The 18,214-nt window shown below is 53.6% G+C and overlaps 1 protein-coding gene across 1 annotated transcript; it reads right to left on the bottom strand.

Moving 5' to 3' along the window:
* Positions 1 to 785: 785 nt before the first annotated feature.
* Positions 786 to 15,519, bottom strand: LHX6 (LIM homeobox 6). The gene is made up of 10 exons (XM_054393376.1): positions 15,445 to 15,519; positions 14,775 to 14,915; positions 14,244 to 14,426; positions 14,042 to 14,163; positions 8,194 to 8,414; positions 5,589 to 5,689; positions 5,409 to 5,504; positions 3,270 to 3,444; positions 2,442 to 2,545; positions 786 to 832 (listed from the first exon to the last, which is right to left on the bottom strand). Exons 1-10 carry the CDS (start codon positions 15,517 to 15,519, stop codon positions 812 to 814), a joined length of 1,239 nt encoding a protein of 412 aa, XP_054249351.1. The 3' UTR covers positions 786 to 811.
* Positions 15,520 to 18,214: the final 2,695 nt, after the last annotated feature.

Below are 18,214 nucleotides of genomic sequence, written 5' to 3'. Positions count from 1 at the left end.
GTTCTAAGAACAAGTCAACAATCAAAAACTTCAGGGTGCTAAACTTGGCTCTGCCACCAATCCCCACAGTTCCTCTCAGCTTAGGACATCTTGGTTTCCCCTTCTATAAAACAGGGGAAAAAAAACACTAAGATTTTACTTACCTTAGAGTGATCAAAGGACATGTGATTCTAAAGCACTTTGAGAAGGAAGAAAAACTGCCTATTTCCAGCTGGCATCATGTTTTCCACTTAGTGGAGTCTCAGCTACCCACGAGTTTGGCTCAGGAAGGTCTGTGTATACATCGAGTTGCTGAGCCAAAAAGCCCACTTCAGATTTCACACATGCAAGTGGAAATAAGGAGGGATGTCCGGGAACCAACAGTGCTTCACTGGTGCAAAAAGAGAATCAGGCCAAACCACATCAGTTCCTCCTTCCTTTATGTTCAGAGGTGACCATCGATCCCCCTGAGACTCAGCATGTTCTGGTTCATTCATATTCCCATGGGATGGGAGCAAGCTTTGCAAGCACAGTAGAGTCACTAATTTTGACTGTGTCTGGCATTGCCTTGGAGAGACTCATGGTCATTCTACAAGTCCACAAGAAACAAGTGAAAAATGTAACTCTGCACTCAACACACACATACACAGAGTGTCGCTGGAGAAGTAATAGTGGCTGTTAGGTGCTGGTCAATGGCAATAACTGATAGTGCTGGATCTGAGTTTCTCCTGCATGACTGATAACCGTTGCCTTGGGCTGGAGGCTGCGTTTCAGCGGCTGAGGGGCAGTGGTGCTGGTAGCGCCATGGGCAGGTGAGGAAGAGTTCGCGCAGTCAGTACTGAAAGAGGATGACCTAGGTGGGAGAAAGGGGAGCCGAGAGTTAGCCGCTTTCAGGGCCAGGCAGAAACGTGATTTCAAGAGCCAACAGAACAGATATGTGCCCTGCTGTTGCAGCCACTTCCCAGTGAAAAAACCCTCTTTGGAACCACTGTTTGCCCCAGAGCTGCCAGCCCTGCCCATGGAACAGAGCCAGCCAGGGAAGGCATAGGCAGAGGGACCAGGACTGTGGCAACACACAGCCTGAAGGAGACATGCACCTCTGGTCACATCTTTAGCTGTGAAACCACGTCATGCTGGGCAACACACTGAAACCAGTGTTTAAATTATTCATTCTGATACACATCTACCAAGAAAGATGAAGACCATTGCAAACAGTCCCCTATCCACCTCAAACCACTGCTCCTCACTGCTCTGCAAATACAGCATCTGCCTTTGCCAGCAGTCTGGGGAAGCAGCCACTGAGTTGGTCACAGATTGGTTCTCTCACAGCCACTGTACTGGGTACCCCAAGAGATGCATTCGCATGTGTTTTCCCAGGATCTCAGCTATCGCTGCCTTTAAAAAAGTTTGGATGTGCAAAAAGAGGCTGCTTCAGGTTTCAGGAATTCAATGTGCAAGTGATTGTCTGGAAAAGGGGCAGCTCTGTGTCCTGAGAACCCAGCTCTGCAACAGCTGCAAGTAAGTAATTGCATTTAACTCAGAGGAACTACTTGCTGCAGTGAAGTTTCTCTGGATGACAGCACCAGGACTGTACAATATTTTCTGAAAATTCTCCAGCTTGCTGTGCAGACATCATGACAAAATGGTAGCATTTATGCTGAAAAAATAACTTTGTTCTGGTCCTGCTTGTGCTTATCAAAACAGAGCTTAATGATGTACCACTGCCGCACTGAACACAGCAAGATGCTGAGAACTTCTAACAATAAAGACAAAAGCTGAAACCAGTAAGAGCTGCCAGAGGGTCAGTGTTTCCTCAGAAGGAAACCACTTAAACTGGGATTCTAAACAAACTCTTATGAGACAGACACTGTGGGTGCTGAGCAGAACAATATCAATATGCAATAGTGTTTGCTTGCCAGACATTGTGAAATATCATTCCTACTTCAGATATTGTAACAGCCAGTTGTTATTTTTTTAAGCAATACTGAAATCCCCAAGAAATGAATCTTTCTTAATAACTCATGAAAAACTGGAAAGTTAGCACATACTAAAGGTCCTCTTGCTCTGCTGTTAACAGCCAGTTGCTGTTTGCACCAACAGTGTGTGCAGATGGCTGAGGAACAGAGCAGGAGGAGGCAGCTGACTGCACACAGGATGGGGAGAAGCCAGAGAGAGGAGTTCAGGCAGGAGGATGACAAAAGCCATCAGTGAACACAAGGCACAGCAGCATCCCAGCACATCACAACAACAAGGGGTGAAGGACAAAGTGATGCCATTTTCACCAGCAGCTGGTACATCAATCTAGGGCAACTAAAACTAAGACACATGAGTGGGCAGCAGCTGCCAGAGATCATGGAGAAGCAGTGATGCTGACAAGAGACAGCAGTGGCAATGAGGTTATACAAAAATCTTTGCTACAGTCAAGGTTTGGCCCTAAAACCTGAAACAGGGACTACAATTACCTTCTCACCCCTATTAGATAGTGGTCCTTCCATGTCTGCTTTGAGGTGTACTGGTGGAGCAGTGTAGGGAAGTCTACAGTGCACTTGTCCACACTGTACCTGACCTGTGGATGAGAAGAGGCTTCAGCCTCTGTTACTACAAACAACACACACCCACCAACCAGCACAATCAGGCTCCCAGCAGGGAGCAGCTGGGGACAGCGTGGAAGAAGAGGTGATAATGGATCAGGCAAAGGGACAGCAGGAGCCAGTTTTTACTGAAGCCCATGTAGGCGTGGGAGGGGGGAAACCTCAAAATGGTCATGGAGCCAAAACCTCCCTTCAGGCACGGTCAAAGCTGCCTGCCACTCATAAATGATTCAGGGACACTTGGCAACTGTTAGAGAAAGCAACTCTGATCTTCTGAGCAGGAAGGAGACCACTTGACCACCATGCTCAACAGGGCACATTCACACCTCTTCTCCATGACAAACAAAGCACAAGGAGGGACAAGAGCAAATCAGATAAAATCAGGGGCAGTGATTTTTCTGGGGATGAGGTATGGGGTGAAAGAGGCTGCAGCAGCCCTCTCTACCCTCCTTCTCTCATCTGGGGATCCCTGTAAGTGGCCCTTCAGAAAAACCCAAAGCAAAGTTCATTAGACCAGAGGAGGAGCAGCAGGGGCACCATCTGTGCACCCGCAGTACAAGGGCATTATTGACAGCACTCATGGGGCTACCTTGAGCCACGGGAGCCATGGGGCTACTTACTGCTTGCTCCCAGGGAGCACCCCACTGCCTTGCCCCCCCTGAGCCCCCCACTGCCAAAGCCCTGTGAGCCCACACTTACTTTCTATGTATCCGTGCAGCGTCACCATGCGGGCCCGCTCCGGGCTGCTGAAGGGTGAGTAGTGAATGTCATCAGAGAGCGAGGAAGGGATGCGGGACGGGGGTGCTCCCGAGGGGGGCACCGTGTGCTGGGGGGTGTGTTTTTTATGGCGGGCTCTGCAGTTTTGAAACCAAACCTGAAACAAAAGCAGCAAACCCTGCGTCAGTGCAGACAACGGGACCGAAGCGTGCTCCGTCACCAAGCCTCTATGGTGGGTGTCTCTTCTAAGTATTTAAAAAAAAAAAAAAGAAAAGGAATCAGTTTTAGAAATCTGCACACTGAAATACCACACCAGTGTTCCACCAGCTCCCAGAGTTTGGTTTTTTGCACTCACCAGAGCAAGACTTTTGGCTCAAGACAGTGCAGACATTAGGATGCCTGCAGTGGCATGTCTGCTGTTGATTTGTCTCAGTCAAAACCAACACCATTCTTTACCAGGGCGATTAAAACTTTCAAGCTTCTCACAGGGGTCACTGAGTGAAACTCCCTGACCAGGTGATGCAGAAACCCATGCTGATGATCACCTTATTCCCTCTCACACCAACACAATTTTAACAAGGAGTTGCTTCCCTCAGCAGGAAGGGCTGCGAAAGCCTTTGGTAACAGCACAATACCAGCCAGGCAGAAACACCACCCCTGCACATGCAAAACTTCATCCCTGCATGGTTTCCACTGCCAATTATGGGAGCATCTTTCAAGGTCTTATTTAGATCTTAACCTTCAACCCCAGCCAGCCCAGCCTAAAAGCATGGCTGAGATCAGCTGGGAAGTGTGTGAGCATTGGCAAGGTGAGGGGCAAGACGAGACAAAACTGAGTAAAACCTTAGAGTAGGAGAAGACATGACTACAGGGACAATGAAAACAATATTGTTTTAATCACTTGTGGTTTATTGTATTCAGAAACCACAGAAGCAGAGCATGAAAGATGAGAAAGGAGAGTACCGTGTGGAATACAGCCCTAGTCCATAAAAACAGCAGGTATGAGCCCTCTGCATATATCTCACTGCTTTTAATTAAATGAATAGTTAGGGGATTACCTCTTAGAGTTAAAACATGCATTTAAAGAGGGTTTTTTTTAATGCCAATGTGGTGATTTCTTTCTTATGCTTTAATTTTTGAAAGATAGCTGGGAGTAAAAACCTTCTCCAAGGCTGAGTGAAGATTAGCTCTGAGGCCAAGCACACTGGACCAGAGAGAAGGAAACAGTCATAAGCATTTGACAAATCGTTTCCTGCTCAAAGAGCCTTTAAAAAATATCCACATAAAAAATAGCCCAGTGTGCAGGCTGCTTGATTTTAGCTAGATGAAGAATCTCAATAATTGAGGCTCGAGCCAGATTTTCACGCACAAAATTTACATGTGCTGTTGGCAAAACAATCCTGGATGAAAGCTCCAAATTTGTTTTAATCACTTGTGTTTTTATTGTAGGCAAAAAGTATGTTAGCAGAACATTAAAGTCCAGAGAATAAATGTCACCGGGGGGCAAAGCCAGGCTGTCCCCAGAGACACCAAGCTGGGAGCTGCTGAAGGACATTTCTCTCAGTTCCTACAGCACTGCTCTCCCTCCTCTCACAAAGAGCACAAGCGTGGGGACTTCCCTGCCACTGTGTCCCCCGGGGCTGCAAAACTCCTTTTTCTTTAAACTTCTTGACCCCAACTCTTCCTGAAGCAGCTGATTTCGCCAGCTCATAGCAGGAACAGCTGCCAATGGCCAGGAAAATGCCCACGTTGTCTATGCCTGCTGTCAGGGCAGAGCAGCTTTCCCACCCAACAACTTATTGGGACTGACTGGGGTTGCATGCTGGGTTTTTTCATTGCATCCTAAGGGGGAAAAATAAATAGAAAGCCCGTGAGCAAGACAGAGGGAGGACAGTGCTGGCATCACTACAGGAGCCCACAAAGTTGACAGGCTGGTGTGGCAGCATGAAGCTGCTGAATGCTGCAAGTCCTGGGGCTGATATGTGGTGAGATCAAGGAGCTACAGGGATGCGAGTCTTGTCTAGTACCAGCCTTTTGGTCCACCCTGCTGCCCAGCTTGGTGTTACTTGGCCAATAGTGCCTGCAGCCTGCCCATCCCTTCCTACACCCTGCACACCTCACCTGAATGACTCTCCGACTGAGCCCCGTCATGTCTGCCAGCTTCTGAAGCGTTTGTGCATCAGGGTTGTTGTCCTGAGCAAACTGTGCCTGCATGACCTGGGCAGGGGAAGAGGAAAGAAAGGGTCAGAATGAGGCTTGGGAGCCACGGTCCCTCTGATTCCCCTGGCCCAGTCCCACTACCTGCAGCTGCTCGGCGGTGAAGGAGGTGCGAGCCCTCTTGGCTGGCTTTGGCTGGCTGTCCTGCTCCGAGGGCACAGCCCCCTCCAGCGTGATCCCATTGCCTACAAGAGAGAAGCTCAATGTGCCACAGGCCACAAACTGCCCTGCCCAACTCTCTGCCTGCTACTCCTGCATGCAACAGCTGCTCGGTTGGGGAAAACAAGCCTGGCACCACAGCATGGAGCACCCGCAGCTTGCCTTGTTGGAGGCAGTTGCAGAAAGAGCAGAGTGGGCACCACTGTTCAGGAGCTGCTCCAGGCTGCTGAGCCCCTCCACATACCAGGAAGGAGACATCACCACCCCTGAGGAGGTTACCATTGAAATAATAAAAAATACAGCAAGTTGTTGGAAGTCGCAAGGAAAGAGGGATGGGGAGATGGCAGCAGGAGATGGGTGTCAGTATGATGCATGAAGGAAAGTACTGATGTCCTGCTGGCCCTGACTTGTGGCCACCACTTGGCCACAGCCTCCAAGAAATGTCTCATAAGGGAACTCTGCCTCCACAGAGCTCACCAATATCTATCACTCCTGCCCCATACTGTTCCCTGCAACCTCATCTTCCCCCATGGGCACTGCCTCCATTAGTTGTTTCAAAAGTCTTTTTGTTCCTTTCCTCAGTCCCAAATCCTTCAAATCCACCCCAGTCTTCTCCTCCTGGGTCCCAGAAGAACATCAGGAGCAGCACCATCACCATGACCTTATGGGTCACAGATCCAAATGTGATTCCCAGGCTCTGGGCAGCAACCACACTGAAGGAGGATGTGCTGGGAAGGGACTGTCCACCCACCCTGGGGTAAGTCCAGTTGTGCTTGCACAGCTATGGAGCCTGTGGGCAAGGCAGCCAGAGACAGGGTTCCTCTCTAGGGTCCCTGCCACAGCCTGTCATGCTTGGCCCTCTCCACAGTGTGGGTGAAGCACCAACGAATGATGGATGAGGGACGACGCCTGAGCAGCGCTGGCGTTCGCCCTGCTCCCAGGATGCGCCTGCACCACCCGGCACATGCACTGCAAGCTGGCCTGGGCTGTGATTGTCTTGGCTGGAGTTGAAGGACTTTCTCATATAGTTTGACTTGTTCTTTTTGGATGATGAATGGGACTCTGACTTCAGCAACATCTGTTTATTTTTCTTGTATGTAAAACCTCATGTGCAGAAGAAATTGCTGGGTAATTACTGGAGGAGGGGAGCATGGCCCTCACTGCAGCAACTGCAGCTCTCTAAAGTGATTCCCATTCCCTTCTCAAAACCAGAGGACACTTGGACACAGATATCCATACAGGACATTTGCTGTGTGCCCCAGCACTGCTCAACATAATGGAGCTCAGCCCACACCACCAGATCCTTATGAACAGCAGCAAATCTACCACCTCACCCCTTGGCTGGGTTAATGGCCCTGCAGGAACCCCCAGTGACACTTTGCCGTCCTCACACCAGCCTCCTCCTCCAGGCCACACAGCTTCTCCCCCTCCATCTCTGCTCCCCACCACCTTGCTTATGCCTTTGCAGGAGCCAACACTCCACTAGCCATGTCTTGAGCCGGGACCCTCCCCACCCAACTGGGCACTCTGTTTTCGTTCTCTTACTCAACACTGTAAACAGAAACACTGATTGTTTTCATGTCAGGTTGTTAATGGTTTCCACGTGCTGCATGGACCCAGGCATGGCATTTGTCCCCCAGTGCCCACCAAGCACTATCAAGTGGCATGGAAGGCTGGAGCCCAGCTACCAGTCAGGAGTAATGCCCCAACAAAGCCCCAGCCCTGAGTGTGGGGCTGTAGGAACAAAAGCTGCCCACAAGCACAAATGCAAGAGGGAAACAAACCCAGCCTTGGCCTCAGCCCATGGGCAGGACCTGGCCAGGCTGCCACTCGCCCTGTGCATGAGTGAGGTCCTGCCACATGAAGCCCAGGAGGTTGTCCCCTGAGCTGTGGTTACTGCCATATCTCAGGTGCTTTACAACACAGGACAGCCCCTGACACTACCTGTTCTCCCTGGGCACCACATCAGGCTATCCGCACCAACATATTCCTCCAAGCATCTCTACGGCCACTGGCACACTAGGAGAGGGTTGGAGCTGCAGCACTGGGTGACCTCAGCGTCACAGACTTGATTGGGAAAGCAGAGGCTGGCCGGCTGCTCACAGTGTGCCGCAGTGGGGACAGCAGTGGCGTGGTGCAGCTGGGAGAGGCACATCCCCAGGCAGGCGGGGCGGGTGGAAAATGATGGGAAGGTTTTGTCAGATGGCCAGCTTTCCCACCTTCTTAGATTCATGACTCACAGCCTCAAAGTCCCAGCAGCTTCCTCGTGTACTTCACACCAGGCTGTGCAGGACCACGGTCTTGTCCCTAGCATTGCCTGTGGTACACAGGTCTGCCAGGCACAATGGCCACCCCCACAAGCCCTCTGTGAGCCCAGGGCCTCACTTTCAATCCCCCATCCCCCAAGACCACCCCTTATCCCATTTTTATAACTACAGGACCAACTCCAGCACCTTGTGCTAGGGTTCAGCACAGGGAACAGGGTCAGCCCAAACCATCCCCAGGGCAAGGCCATGACAGGGCTGCATACCATTTTCCGCCGCTCTCTTGAGGTTCTCTATCATGGTGTCGTAGTGAATCCGGCACAGCACCTTCTCCTCCACCAAGCCGAACTCCTCGCCAGTGGAGAGCTGCCGCTTGCAGGAGAAGCAGGCGAAGCAGGCGAGGTGGTAGGCATTGCCCCGTGCTCGCCGCACCCAGTCGCTGGCATATATCTGCCTGCCACAGCGGGCACACTTTGTACCAAACCGGCTGCAGGAGGAAAAGAGGCAGAGTGAGGGCAGGCAAGGTGAGGGCAGGCCAGGTGAGGGCAGGCAGCACAACACTGGGGCATGGGCACTGCTGCTGGCCCTATCGCTCACCCCATCCAGCCCAAACCCAATATCCATGCAGAGAAAAGACTTGCAGTGAAATGGTCCCACCAGTGTCATTCCTTCATGGAAAGGTGGAACAGGCATTGGCACAGGCAGTGGCATGGGCAGTGGCAAGGGCAGCAGTATGATTAGGAGCAGGGTGTGACTTGCCCTGGCCCTATGGTGCCAGACGTGTCCAAGGGGCTGAAGTGACGCAGCTCAATGAATCAGCTTCCAAGCCCATGGGCTTTTTCTTTTGATAACAGCCAGTGTGAGACTTGAATGGAAACTGTGTCGGAGCCGATTCTCTCCCACTGCCATAAATCAAAACATGTGTTTGCTCCTCACACGTACAGGCACATGCGTCTGCTTTTTCCTCCTGCGTGGAGTCTCCTCGCTGCAACAGGACAGTGATTGCACTTAAGTGAGTTATGCTGGAAAGTAGCTCAGTGCAGTGAGGAGGCAACAAACAGGCAGGCTCTGGGTGCTGGGTGATTGTGTGCTTCCAAAAATCCCCATTTCTGTGAGGCCACTGCTGGCCAAGGGCAGGCCATTGACGGAGGGGAGCTGCAGACATGGCCCTGCACCTCCAGCTACTGCCTGCTTGGAGGTCCTGCCTGCAGAAAGGGTCTTCATTTGGCTTCTACATTTTAGTGTAACTGCTGCTTAAAAAAATAAATGCAGCAAGCAGCAGCAAGAAGAGTAGGGGAGAAGCGAGCATCTCCTCTGTCACCACGGAGCTGGCACTGGCTCTGACAAAGCTCTGATCAGAGCCACAATGCTTCCTTGTGCATGCCCAGTTCACCCACCACTGCCGCAGGCTCCCTGAAGATTCCCATCCTACCCCACACTGCAGCTGGGCACTGCATGGTCCTTACCCTCAAGCTGCCCACTGCCAGCCCTGCCTGAGCAGCTCCAGCATCTCTCAGTGCAGGCACAAAACACTAGGACCACAGACCTCCAACAACCACAGACACCCCACACGGCACAGTCATGCTGCACTGCAAACCCGTGGGTTTCAGTCAGCCCAAGTAGCCCTGTCCCCAGTCAGCCCACAGCAGCCACCACTCAATGCCTGTGCCCACCATGACCCCATGCCACAGAGCTGCTGCCCACCATGGGCTCAGCAAGACGCAGAAATGCCATCGTGTGCTGCAATTACTAATTGCAAAACTATTGGGGAAAAAGGAAAGGTTTCAACTTTTCAGCCTGACCATAGCTGACCAAGAAAAGAAAAGGAAAAAAAAAAAACAAACCTCTGTTTTAGAGAGGACATTTCTGTGTTGAAATTATACAGAGACTTAGCTATGAGACTTCACTAATTTACTTCAGATGGGAACGTTGTAAACTGACTTTGTGCCAGCTAGTTTATATAAACGCACAAACAAAAGAACTGTATTAATTTTTTATTTAGAAGTAAAGATCATTCCTGTAAATTGAATTACTTTGAACAATGTGCTATATAAACAGTCGTCCTTGCTGAACGGTATCAAACGAGGGGCAGGCTCACCAAGCTAATAGCACGTGGTAATCACTGCTCCCTGCTCGGATCATAGCCTGCTGCAGGGAGGTGGGGCACAGCACAGGGATGAGTGTATCCCAGCACCTCCAGAACCAAGGGGAAACTGGGGCTCAGGGCACTGTGTGGGAAAAGTCACACACCCCCATCACACACCAGCTAGGAACTGGGGGATGCACTCAGGTGTCCCCAGCCCCAGAGTACAGTGTTCCCTGGGGCTAGGTGGGACGCCTAGGTTGGTGGCAGTTCCGAGGGAGCAAGGCAAGGGCTGATAAGGCTTTGAGAGTTCTTGGGGCTATGGCAGCCAGCACAGGCAGGGACTGGCATCACTGTCCCCTGACAACCCGTGGCACAAGCAGCATCCAGAAAGAGATTGAGGCTCAGCAGTCAGATGCAGGCATGGAGGGTGTGCAGGCTGCGGCAAAGGCAATCACTGATGCTGCACTCACAGCTCTTGGCTAGCATCTACCTCCAGCACTGACCGCAGCAATCAGGTTTTACAGACACCAAAGTGAGCTGGGGCCAAGCATGGGCACCCACTGCCACCCAGCAGGGACTGTCACAGCAGGGACTGCTACCACCAGCAACACAGAATGGGGGAAAAAATGCCTACAAGCAGCTGCCCTGACTCATCACTGCTGGGAGCAACATTGGAAGCAAACCAGACTTTAATTCACCACTCACAAGGCACTGATAGCCCAAAGAGATCTGTCAGCAAGGGACTACAGGGCATAAGGGGAGGACAATCCAATGGCTCCTGCTACCTGTCTGGCAAGGACGAGGATGAGGACAGGGCCATACTGCAGCAGGAGACACAGAGCTAGAGGCTTTCCCTGAGCCCAGCATAGCATAGCATAGGGCAGGACAGGGCATTACCAACATCTGCTAGAGCCATCAGCTCAGGCCCCACACACATGGTTTGTGGTCGGGTGCTGCTGGTTATCCATGAGTGTCAGCACCAGGAGATGTAAAATGCCAACAACATTACCAGGAAAGACTTATCCTGGAGAGGCTCATCCTGCCTCCCCCAGGCTCAGCTGCAACATCTGGGTTGCTGGAAGAGCAGAGGTGGGAGGACATCCTAGTGCATCCTGGCTTTTACATGCCACTTGCACCCAGGTACCACAGCTCCCTGAGTCCTACTGTACATCCCTGCCTGCAGGGACATGGCAAGGGCTACCTGGAGCCAGCCACAGCTACAAACATCCCAGTTCCCTCCCAGGCCTGCTCCTATAGGAAGTCCCTAGTACAGCTCCTGGAGTCAGCTGTGGTTTCTAGACAACATCCCAAATCAAACAGCAGGCCAGTAGCGAGTTGCTGCAGTGAATCCATCTCCATACTGAGCACAGCAGTACTCCAGCAGAAGCATCATCCCAGTGGGACACAATGGTGAGTGTGACAGAGGCCATCTGAGCCACAGACTGGCTGAAGGTGCTAGCCCACCCATGGCACAGCTCTTTTGCTGCGCCAAGCCCCAGGAACACATACCAGGGCCAGTGACTCCATGCATGTGGAGACAAGGGCTGCCCAGTGAGACAGTGAACCACAAAAGTCACAATGAAAATCAGACCAGAATCACATCAGGCCTTCCTTGACCAGAGCCATGCAAGCTTGGCTGTGAGCAGCCTTCACATCACCCAGGAACACAATGTTCTGCTCAATGAGCTCCAGTTTTGATTTGGTTCTCCTCAAAGCAGTGAAGCCCTGGATGCCAAATGCAATTATTTGACAAGACACAGGAAACTGCAGCGCTTGGTTAAAAACGCACACAAGGCCGCAGAGCCATGGCAGCACTTATGCAGCCCCTCACATGAACAGGGAAGAGAAGGTCAGGCAGACGAGGCCCAAACACACTCTCTGTTGGGCAGTGGTGCAGTGCCCATGGGTGTTCAACCCAGCCTCGGTTGCCCAAAATCAGACCCATTTCCCAGGGTATCAGCTCTGGTAGGATGAAAGCCACCGTGTGCTCCATGCAGAGAGCATCACACCACCCCTTCCCATCTGCCTTGGCTCCACACAGCCACACGTGCTAGGATGGGGTCTCTGCTTTGCTTTTAAAAAACCACAACAGCCCCACACTTCATCTGCAGTAAATAACAAATACCAAAACCCATCTCACAAGGCAGATTTGTCTTTTGCCAAGCGCCAAGTGCCGGGTCCCGGCTGTCCTGCGCTCAGCAGCCTGGTGGCCAGAATGGTCCCGGAGTCGGGAGGGTGCCGGGGTCGGGCAAGCCGCCCCCCTGAGCCGGGGGGCATCTAAGAAAGGTCTGCCCGGACCCGCCCCGGCTCTAGGCAGGGGCTCCCGGTCGCGGACCGGTCCCAACGACGGGACTCAAGTCGGCGGCTCCGCCCAGGAACGGCGGGAGCGACCCTTCCCCGCTGTCCGCCGCGGGCACCGATCGGAGCCTGCCCGGAGCTCGGGCGACGGTCATAGACGGGCTGGGGGGATCGGAGAGACTCAGCGCCCGGCCGGCTCCCAGCGCTGCCGCTCCCTCCGCACCACATTTCACCAAAAAAACCCAAAACAACTCCTTCCCCAAACCCCATCTTTCTATGCAAAAGTCGAGTGCAAAAGGCGGATTAGCAGCCTCCTCCGCCCCCTGAACCAGCCGCCGAGGAATCGGGGGTGTCCCGCTGCCCCTTCAGCGATTTTCGTTTTGGTTCTGCCCCGGCATCCCCGGTGCCGGCGGCAGGACCCGCAGAGCTCCGCCGGAGCGAGGGGGCGGCGAAGGGACTTTCAGCTAACCAGGATTAATTTTAACAGCTGTTACTGGCTGTACTTGCCCGGAGGCAGTTTAGAGACCCAGCCAGTGCTCTAAAACCGCCTTTGGAAATGCCACTCTTAGAAAAAAAAAAAAAAATCATTAACGCCATCGCAACGATTATTAATTAATGAGAACGCTGAAAGTGCCCTGAAGCAGCACAACGGCACCGCTGACACCCCTAAACCTTCCCGTTGAAAATGAAGGCGATTTCAGTGAAACCCCAAATAAGTAACAGTTTAAAAATAAGAATACACAAAAATAACAAAGACGAGGGCGAAGAAAGCGGAGTTCTGCAACCCCTCGGGCTCTGGGAGCCCGCAAAACGGCGCACGAAGCCGTGGATTACCCGGTATGTGAAAACGCTTTCGATGAAAAACACGGGAGAAATCTCAAAGAAAATCCACTGCCCCGTTGGCCGCAGCAGGAGGATGCTGCCGAGCCCCCCGCGCTCCTGCCGGGGTCATTCCCATTTCCTGACCGTGATTCCCCTTCCTCCCGAGGAAAACCGTATTCCCTCATCCCGGGGGGATGAGGAAAATCAGAGCAAGGAAATGGAATATTTAGTTAAATCCAAGTGAAGAACTCAAGATCCCCTATCCCTTCATACCTCTCTTTTGCAAGAAAATTCGTGGTTTCAGGTTTATAACCAAAAAACTGTCGAAGCTCCCCTGCAGAACACGTTCCCCCGGGGGATGCAGTTCCGGACCGAACCCAACGGCACCAGCGAGCCCCGTCCCGGCCGCGATTACCGGGACTTGCCCTGCTGCTAATTTGGTTGGGTTCTTTAACACACTCCTGCCACGGATGCTTCGGCATTTGCGGTGCTGCATCCCGGACGGAGGTTGGCGAAAGCCGCCCGGCACCGCAGTTCCCTCAGTACGCGTGAACTCTCCTCCTAGCAGAGCCCGGGGCAATGCCGTTCAGCGGGCTTGTGTCTGGGCGAGGGGACAATTCCCGCTGCGCAACCGGAGGGGCTCCCGCCGCAGTGCCTTGTGTCAGGGAGGCCCGTACAGCCCCAGCCGAGGGGCTCAGGAACCCTTCCGGGAGATGATGGATCTGCACCCCAAATCCCTGTTCTCCCGGTGCCCCGAGGTCATGCTTCTCTGCCTGGATTCTCCGGAGAGCCCGGAGGCTTTTCAAACCTTCTACCCGCCAGCACCGGAGCGGTCTCGGCCTCCTCGGCAGCCGGCGAGGATACTGAGCACCACCGACGGACGCTGCCCTCCAGCCCATGTCCCCTACCTGAAATAGTCCATCTTGCAGAAGATCTCCTTGTTCTTGATGTAGCAGCTGTGCTGCTGCCGCAGCGAGGTGCGGCACACGGAGCACTCCAGACAGCGGACGTGCCAGATGAGGTTGTTCACCTGCGACAGAGAAGGGGGCTGAGACCCGGGGCCACCCGCCGCCCCCCGCCGCCCGCTCGCTGCCCCCCGCCGCCGCTCACCTTGAGCAGGTACCGGTCGAGGATCTCCAGCCCGCAGCTGGAACAGACGTTCTTGCCGGCCGACGGCGTGGAGGATGAGGAGGATGGCGGGGAGCAGACAGATGGTGTGGAGGGTGTGCTGGGTGCTGAGCGGGCGTCCTCCTTCTCCAGGGCACCTGGAAGCGGCTCTCCGTCGGGCTGGGACTGCAGGCAGAACCGGCGCGAGGCCGTTAACTGGGGCCTCGCCGGTCATCGCAAACGCGGCCCGGAGCGTCCCGACATCCCACAGCCTCCGGCATCCCCGCCCCGGAGGGTCCCTGCAGCCCCTGCCCAGCGGGTCCCAGACGGTCCCTGCAGCTCCCGGCATTCCCAGCTCGGTGTGTCACAGTAGCAGCTCCCGGCCCGGTACATCCCGGCGAGTCCCCACAACCCCCGGCCCGGCGAGTCCTGAGAAGTCCGCCGGCAGCTCCCAGTATCCCCAGCCCACTCTGTCCCCGCAGCCCCCGGCCCAGTAGATCCCGGTACGTCCCTGCAGCCCCCGGCCCCGCTTACCATGGCTCGGGCGTGTGGGTCGAGGCAGCGGACGCTCCCCTTGGGCAGTGGCTCCGGCGGCATCACCTTGCAGGAGAGAGCGGGAGAGGAAGGCTGCGGCTCCATGCGCCGGGCGAGCGCGGGGCACCCTATATAAACCGCCTCAAAACAATAAATAAGAACTTTCTAGTGGCCATTTAAATCCTTTGCAACAAAAGCTACGTCTCTTTAATGAAGCAATTTGAATGTGGATTGAATTCTCTCTCTGCCTGCACTTAACCCGGGCCTCTTGAAGTAATCGCTCGGTTCCCATGCGAGCCAAAGCGCTGAAAAAACCCCACAAACTACCTGCAATTAGAAATTGCCGTAAATGCCCGAGATAAGAGGTACCCAGAGTGTCAATTCCGGCTGTCAATCAGGGAATCCATCAGGCCACCCAAAGAATTGCAAATTTGATTTTTTTAATGGTAGTAATTAAAAATCGAAATTCTTCCCCTCTCTCCCTCTGCTGAGCACAAAACGCCCCAGAAAACGCCGGGATGGAAAATCCTCCCCTTAGGCACGGAGGCAGCGAGCGACCCCAGCCCCGTCTCCGGCCCTGGTCCCGGTAGCAGCCCGCGCCCGCCTCGGGCTGCCCAGTCCCGCTCCCGGCCCCGACGGCAGCAGCAGCACCGGCAGCAGCAACCCTCACCTTGCCCGCCTCGGCGCCGGCCGGGGCGCGGCGGCCCGGTCCCCGGGGCTGCCCGCCCTCATGGCTCCGGTGCATGGGGCGGGCGCGCCCCGCTCCGCCCGCCGCTGCCGCGCTCCGTGCCCGCGGGCGGCGCGTCCCGCGGCCGCGGCAGGAAGGGCGGGGAGCCGCGACGGCCCCGCTCCCCCGCCGGGGGCGGCCGCGGGCCGGGCAGGAAGCAGAGCCCCCCCGCCGCGCCCCGGGGGCTGCCCGCCCCGCCGTGCCCTGCTACCTGCGGCACCGGTACTGGCGGTGGGGGTCGGGGGGAGTAGAGAGATGGCCCCTGTCCGGCCCCGACGGGGCGTACGGGCCGGGCCGGGCCGACCCCGGGCCAGCACCGCCCCGCACCGCCGGGATCGGCCGCGGCCCCGGAGCCTCCCCCCGCTGCCCGCGGGGCGGGATCGGGTGCACCCAGCACCGCGGCGTCTGGCCGCCCGCCTCTGCCCGGGCTTCATTAGTAACCTGATAATTCTCCGGCAAAGCCCCGGCAGCGGTTCCACCACGGGGTAATTGCAGGACGGTAACGTGAGCTGATGGCGGCCGGGGATGGATCCTCGCTGTTATTGATTTTGACAGCTAAATTGTTAACCGAGAGGGAAATCAGATGAAAGCCATTTTAGAATAAATACAAGACATTAGGTTTAAATATTGAGGTTACAAGAAAGGCCGAGGAACCTCTCGGAAACTCAGCCTATGGCCTGCCAGCCCCTCCTGGGCTCTGCAGAGCAAAGGGGCACATGGACAAGTGCGGAGGAGCAGTGCTGGGAAAGGACAATTTCAACCACCCATCCACGCTGGCAGGGTCTGAATCAGCTCCAGCTGCTCCAGAAGAAACATGTAGGAGCTCTCAGGGACTCAGCCATGAACACCATTCCCCTACACAGGGCGAGGGTTGCGTTTGCATCCAAGTGGGATGTAGGCCTGTAGGAGCCATGGCACAACACGGCAATACTGATGTTTTTTTCTGTTCTTCTAATTACAGACTAGGCAGTCTGGGGGCCACAGTCAGAACAGGCTCAGGAACAGGGTGACTTCAGTCCAGCTTCTGCCTTTCCCTGGCCTCAGGGTCAATTCTCAGCCCTCGAGCTAGCCAGTTTCCCCTCCCCTGCCTGCTGAAAGCAGGTAGACCTCCAAAACGTGAGTTACAGAGCTGCTATCTGCAACTTTATCATACCCCACACTACATGCTCCTCACAGCAGTGCAAGAGCTCATATAGGGCAGTAACAAGGAGCCTGTATGCCACTGAGCAACCAGCCAGAACCCTGAGATTCGGGGTTGGATGTGTTCCTGTGGATGAAGAAATGATGTTGTACCTGTCCTAGCTGAGAGATCCTCACTATAGGTAGGAAGATTACTGAGGAAAAACCTATACCATGAACACAATGAATGTTTTCCTGGGTACCTTCAACTTGTCCCAGAGATATGATGGAAATGTAGGGGAAGCAAGAAAACCTTTAAGTGGACAGGACTGAATGCTGGAGACAAGAATTGACCCCAAACTCCTCTGGGAAGCTGGGCCCAAGCCCAGCTCTTGTTCCCACCACCAGCCTCCCAACATCTGTACTTACGGCTGCAGGGCCAGCTGCATCCTCTGCCACACCAGTGCCGCACTTCCTTCAAACAAATATTGTGATGGTTGATATGTTGCTGCTCACGAAAAGATGCTACTGAACATTTACCTCTACCCAGCTCCAGGATTAGAAACTTTCTGGTTGTGCTGCTGTGACTGCTGGGGCCCTGGGAAAGCCGCAGCATTCCTGGGATGCGCAGGCAGCACAAGTGCCTACCAGGCTGGTGGCAGCAGCAGACAAACACCAACCTGCAATAAAGCTCCCCCAGGTCTGAGTCTGGCCAAATGTCAGACAAGGCACTTCTGTTAGTGACAGTGGCAGTGCAAAAAAACCCATTTTTGAAAAGACTGATGCTATTGTCCCCAGATTTGTATCCGTGGACTTCAGCTGATGCCAAGCATTTACCACCCTCACTTCCTGCTCGCCACCCTCGCTTTCCTGGAGGAAAACATGCATTTTAAATGTTTATTTAGAGCCATAAGAATTTCAGCAAATTGTATTCAAATACAAATAAATATCAAAGTATGTTTCTGACAGGAAGACAACCACATACCTAATCTGAATCTAGGTATCTTCTAAATCCTAATAGAAACAGAATTGATTGGTATTCTAAATAACACACAGACCCATAGAACTACAAGTGTTAGACCATGCAAGAACAAAACACAGCTGTTCACATGGGTGTTATTGACATTCATAAGGTACAAGCTCGCAAAGACAATATTTTTCTCTTAAATCAGGTACCCAAAAACTAGAAAGCAAATATTTAACAGCACAAGGCCCACTTTTGAACAGTTCAGGCTTTTAACAGTCTGTCTATCAGACATGCACAGCTTTGCTCCAGACGCTTGGTTCGGAGGCAGGAAGCATGCTCTGCTCAGAGGTAGGTGCATCACTGTAGGAATACAAACCTTACTTTGCTATGCCAGTGAGCAATGCCTGTGTACAGAAACCAGGGGCTTATTTTCCTCTTGTTGGAGAGCACTGTTAACCAGCTTGGGGAAACAACTCAAGAGTCAGCAACTAGGTGAAGGTTCACCATTACCAGGACAAGAGAGCACATACAGCAGAAAAAAAAAAAATATCAGCCCCTGAGCACACATGTTCTCCAACAACACTCTTGCACATGCAGTCACAGCACTGTGTGTACTCAGGAAAACTC

This window comes from Indicator indicator, chromosome 28 (genome assembly GCF_027791375.1).
Source record: "Indicator indicator isolate 239-I01 chromosome 28, UM_Iind_1.1, whole genome shotgun sequence".
Classification (NCBI taxonomy): Eukaryota; Metazoa; Chordata; class Aves; order Piciformes; family Indicatoridae; genus Indicator; species Indicator indicator.
The sequence above is the reverse complement of the archived record's forward strand: the minus strand, read 5'-3'. Positions and strand labels throughout refer to the sequence as shown.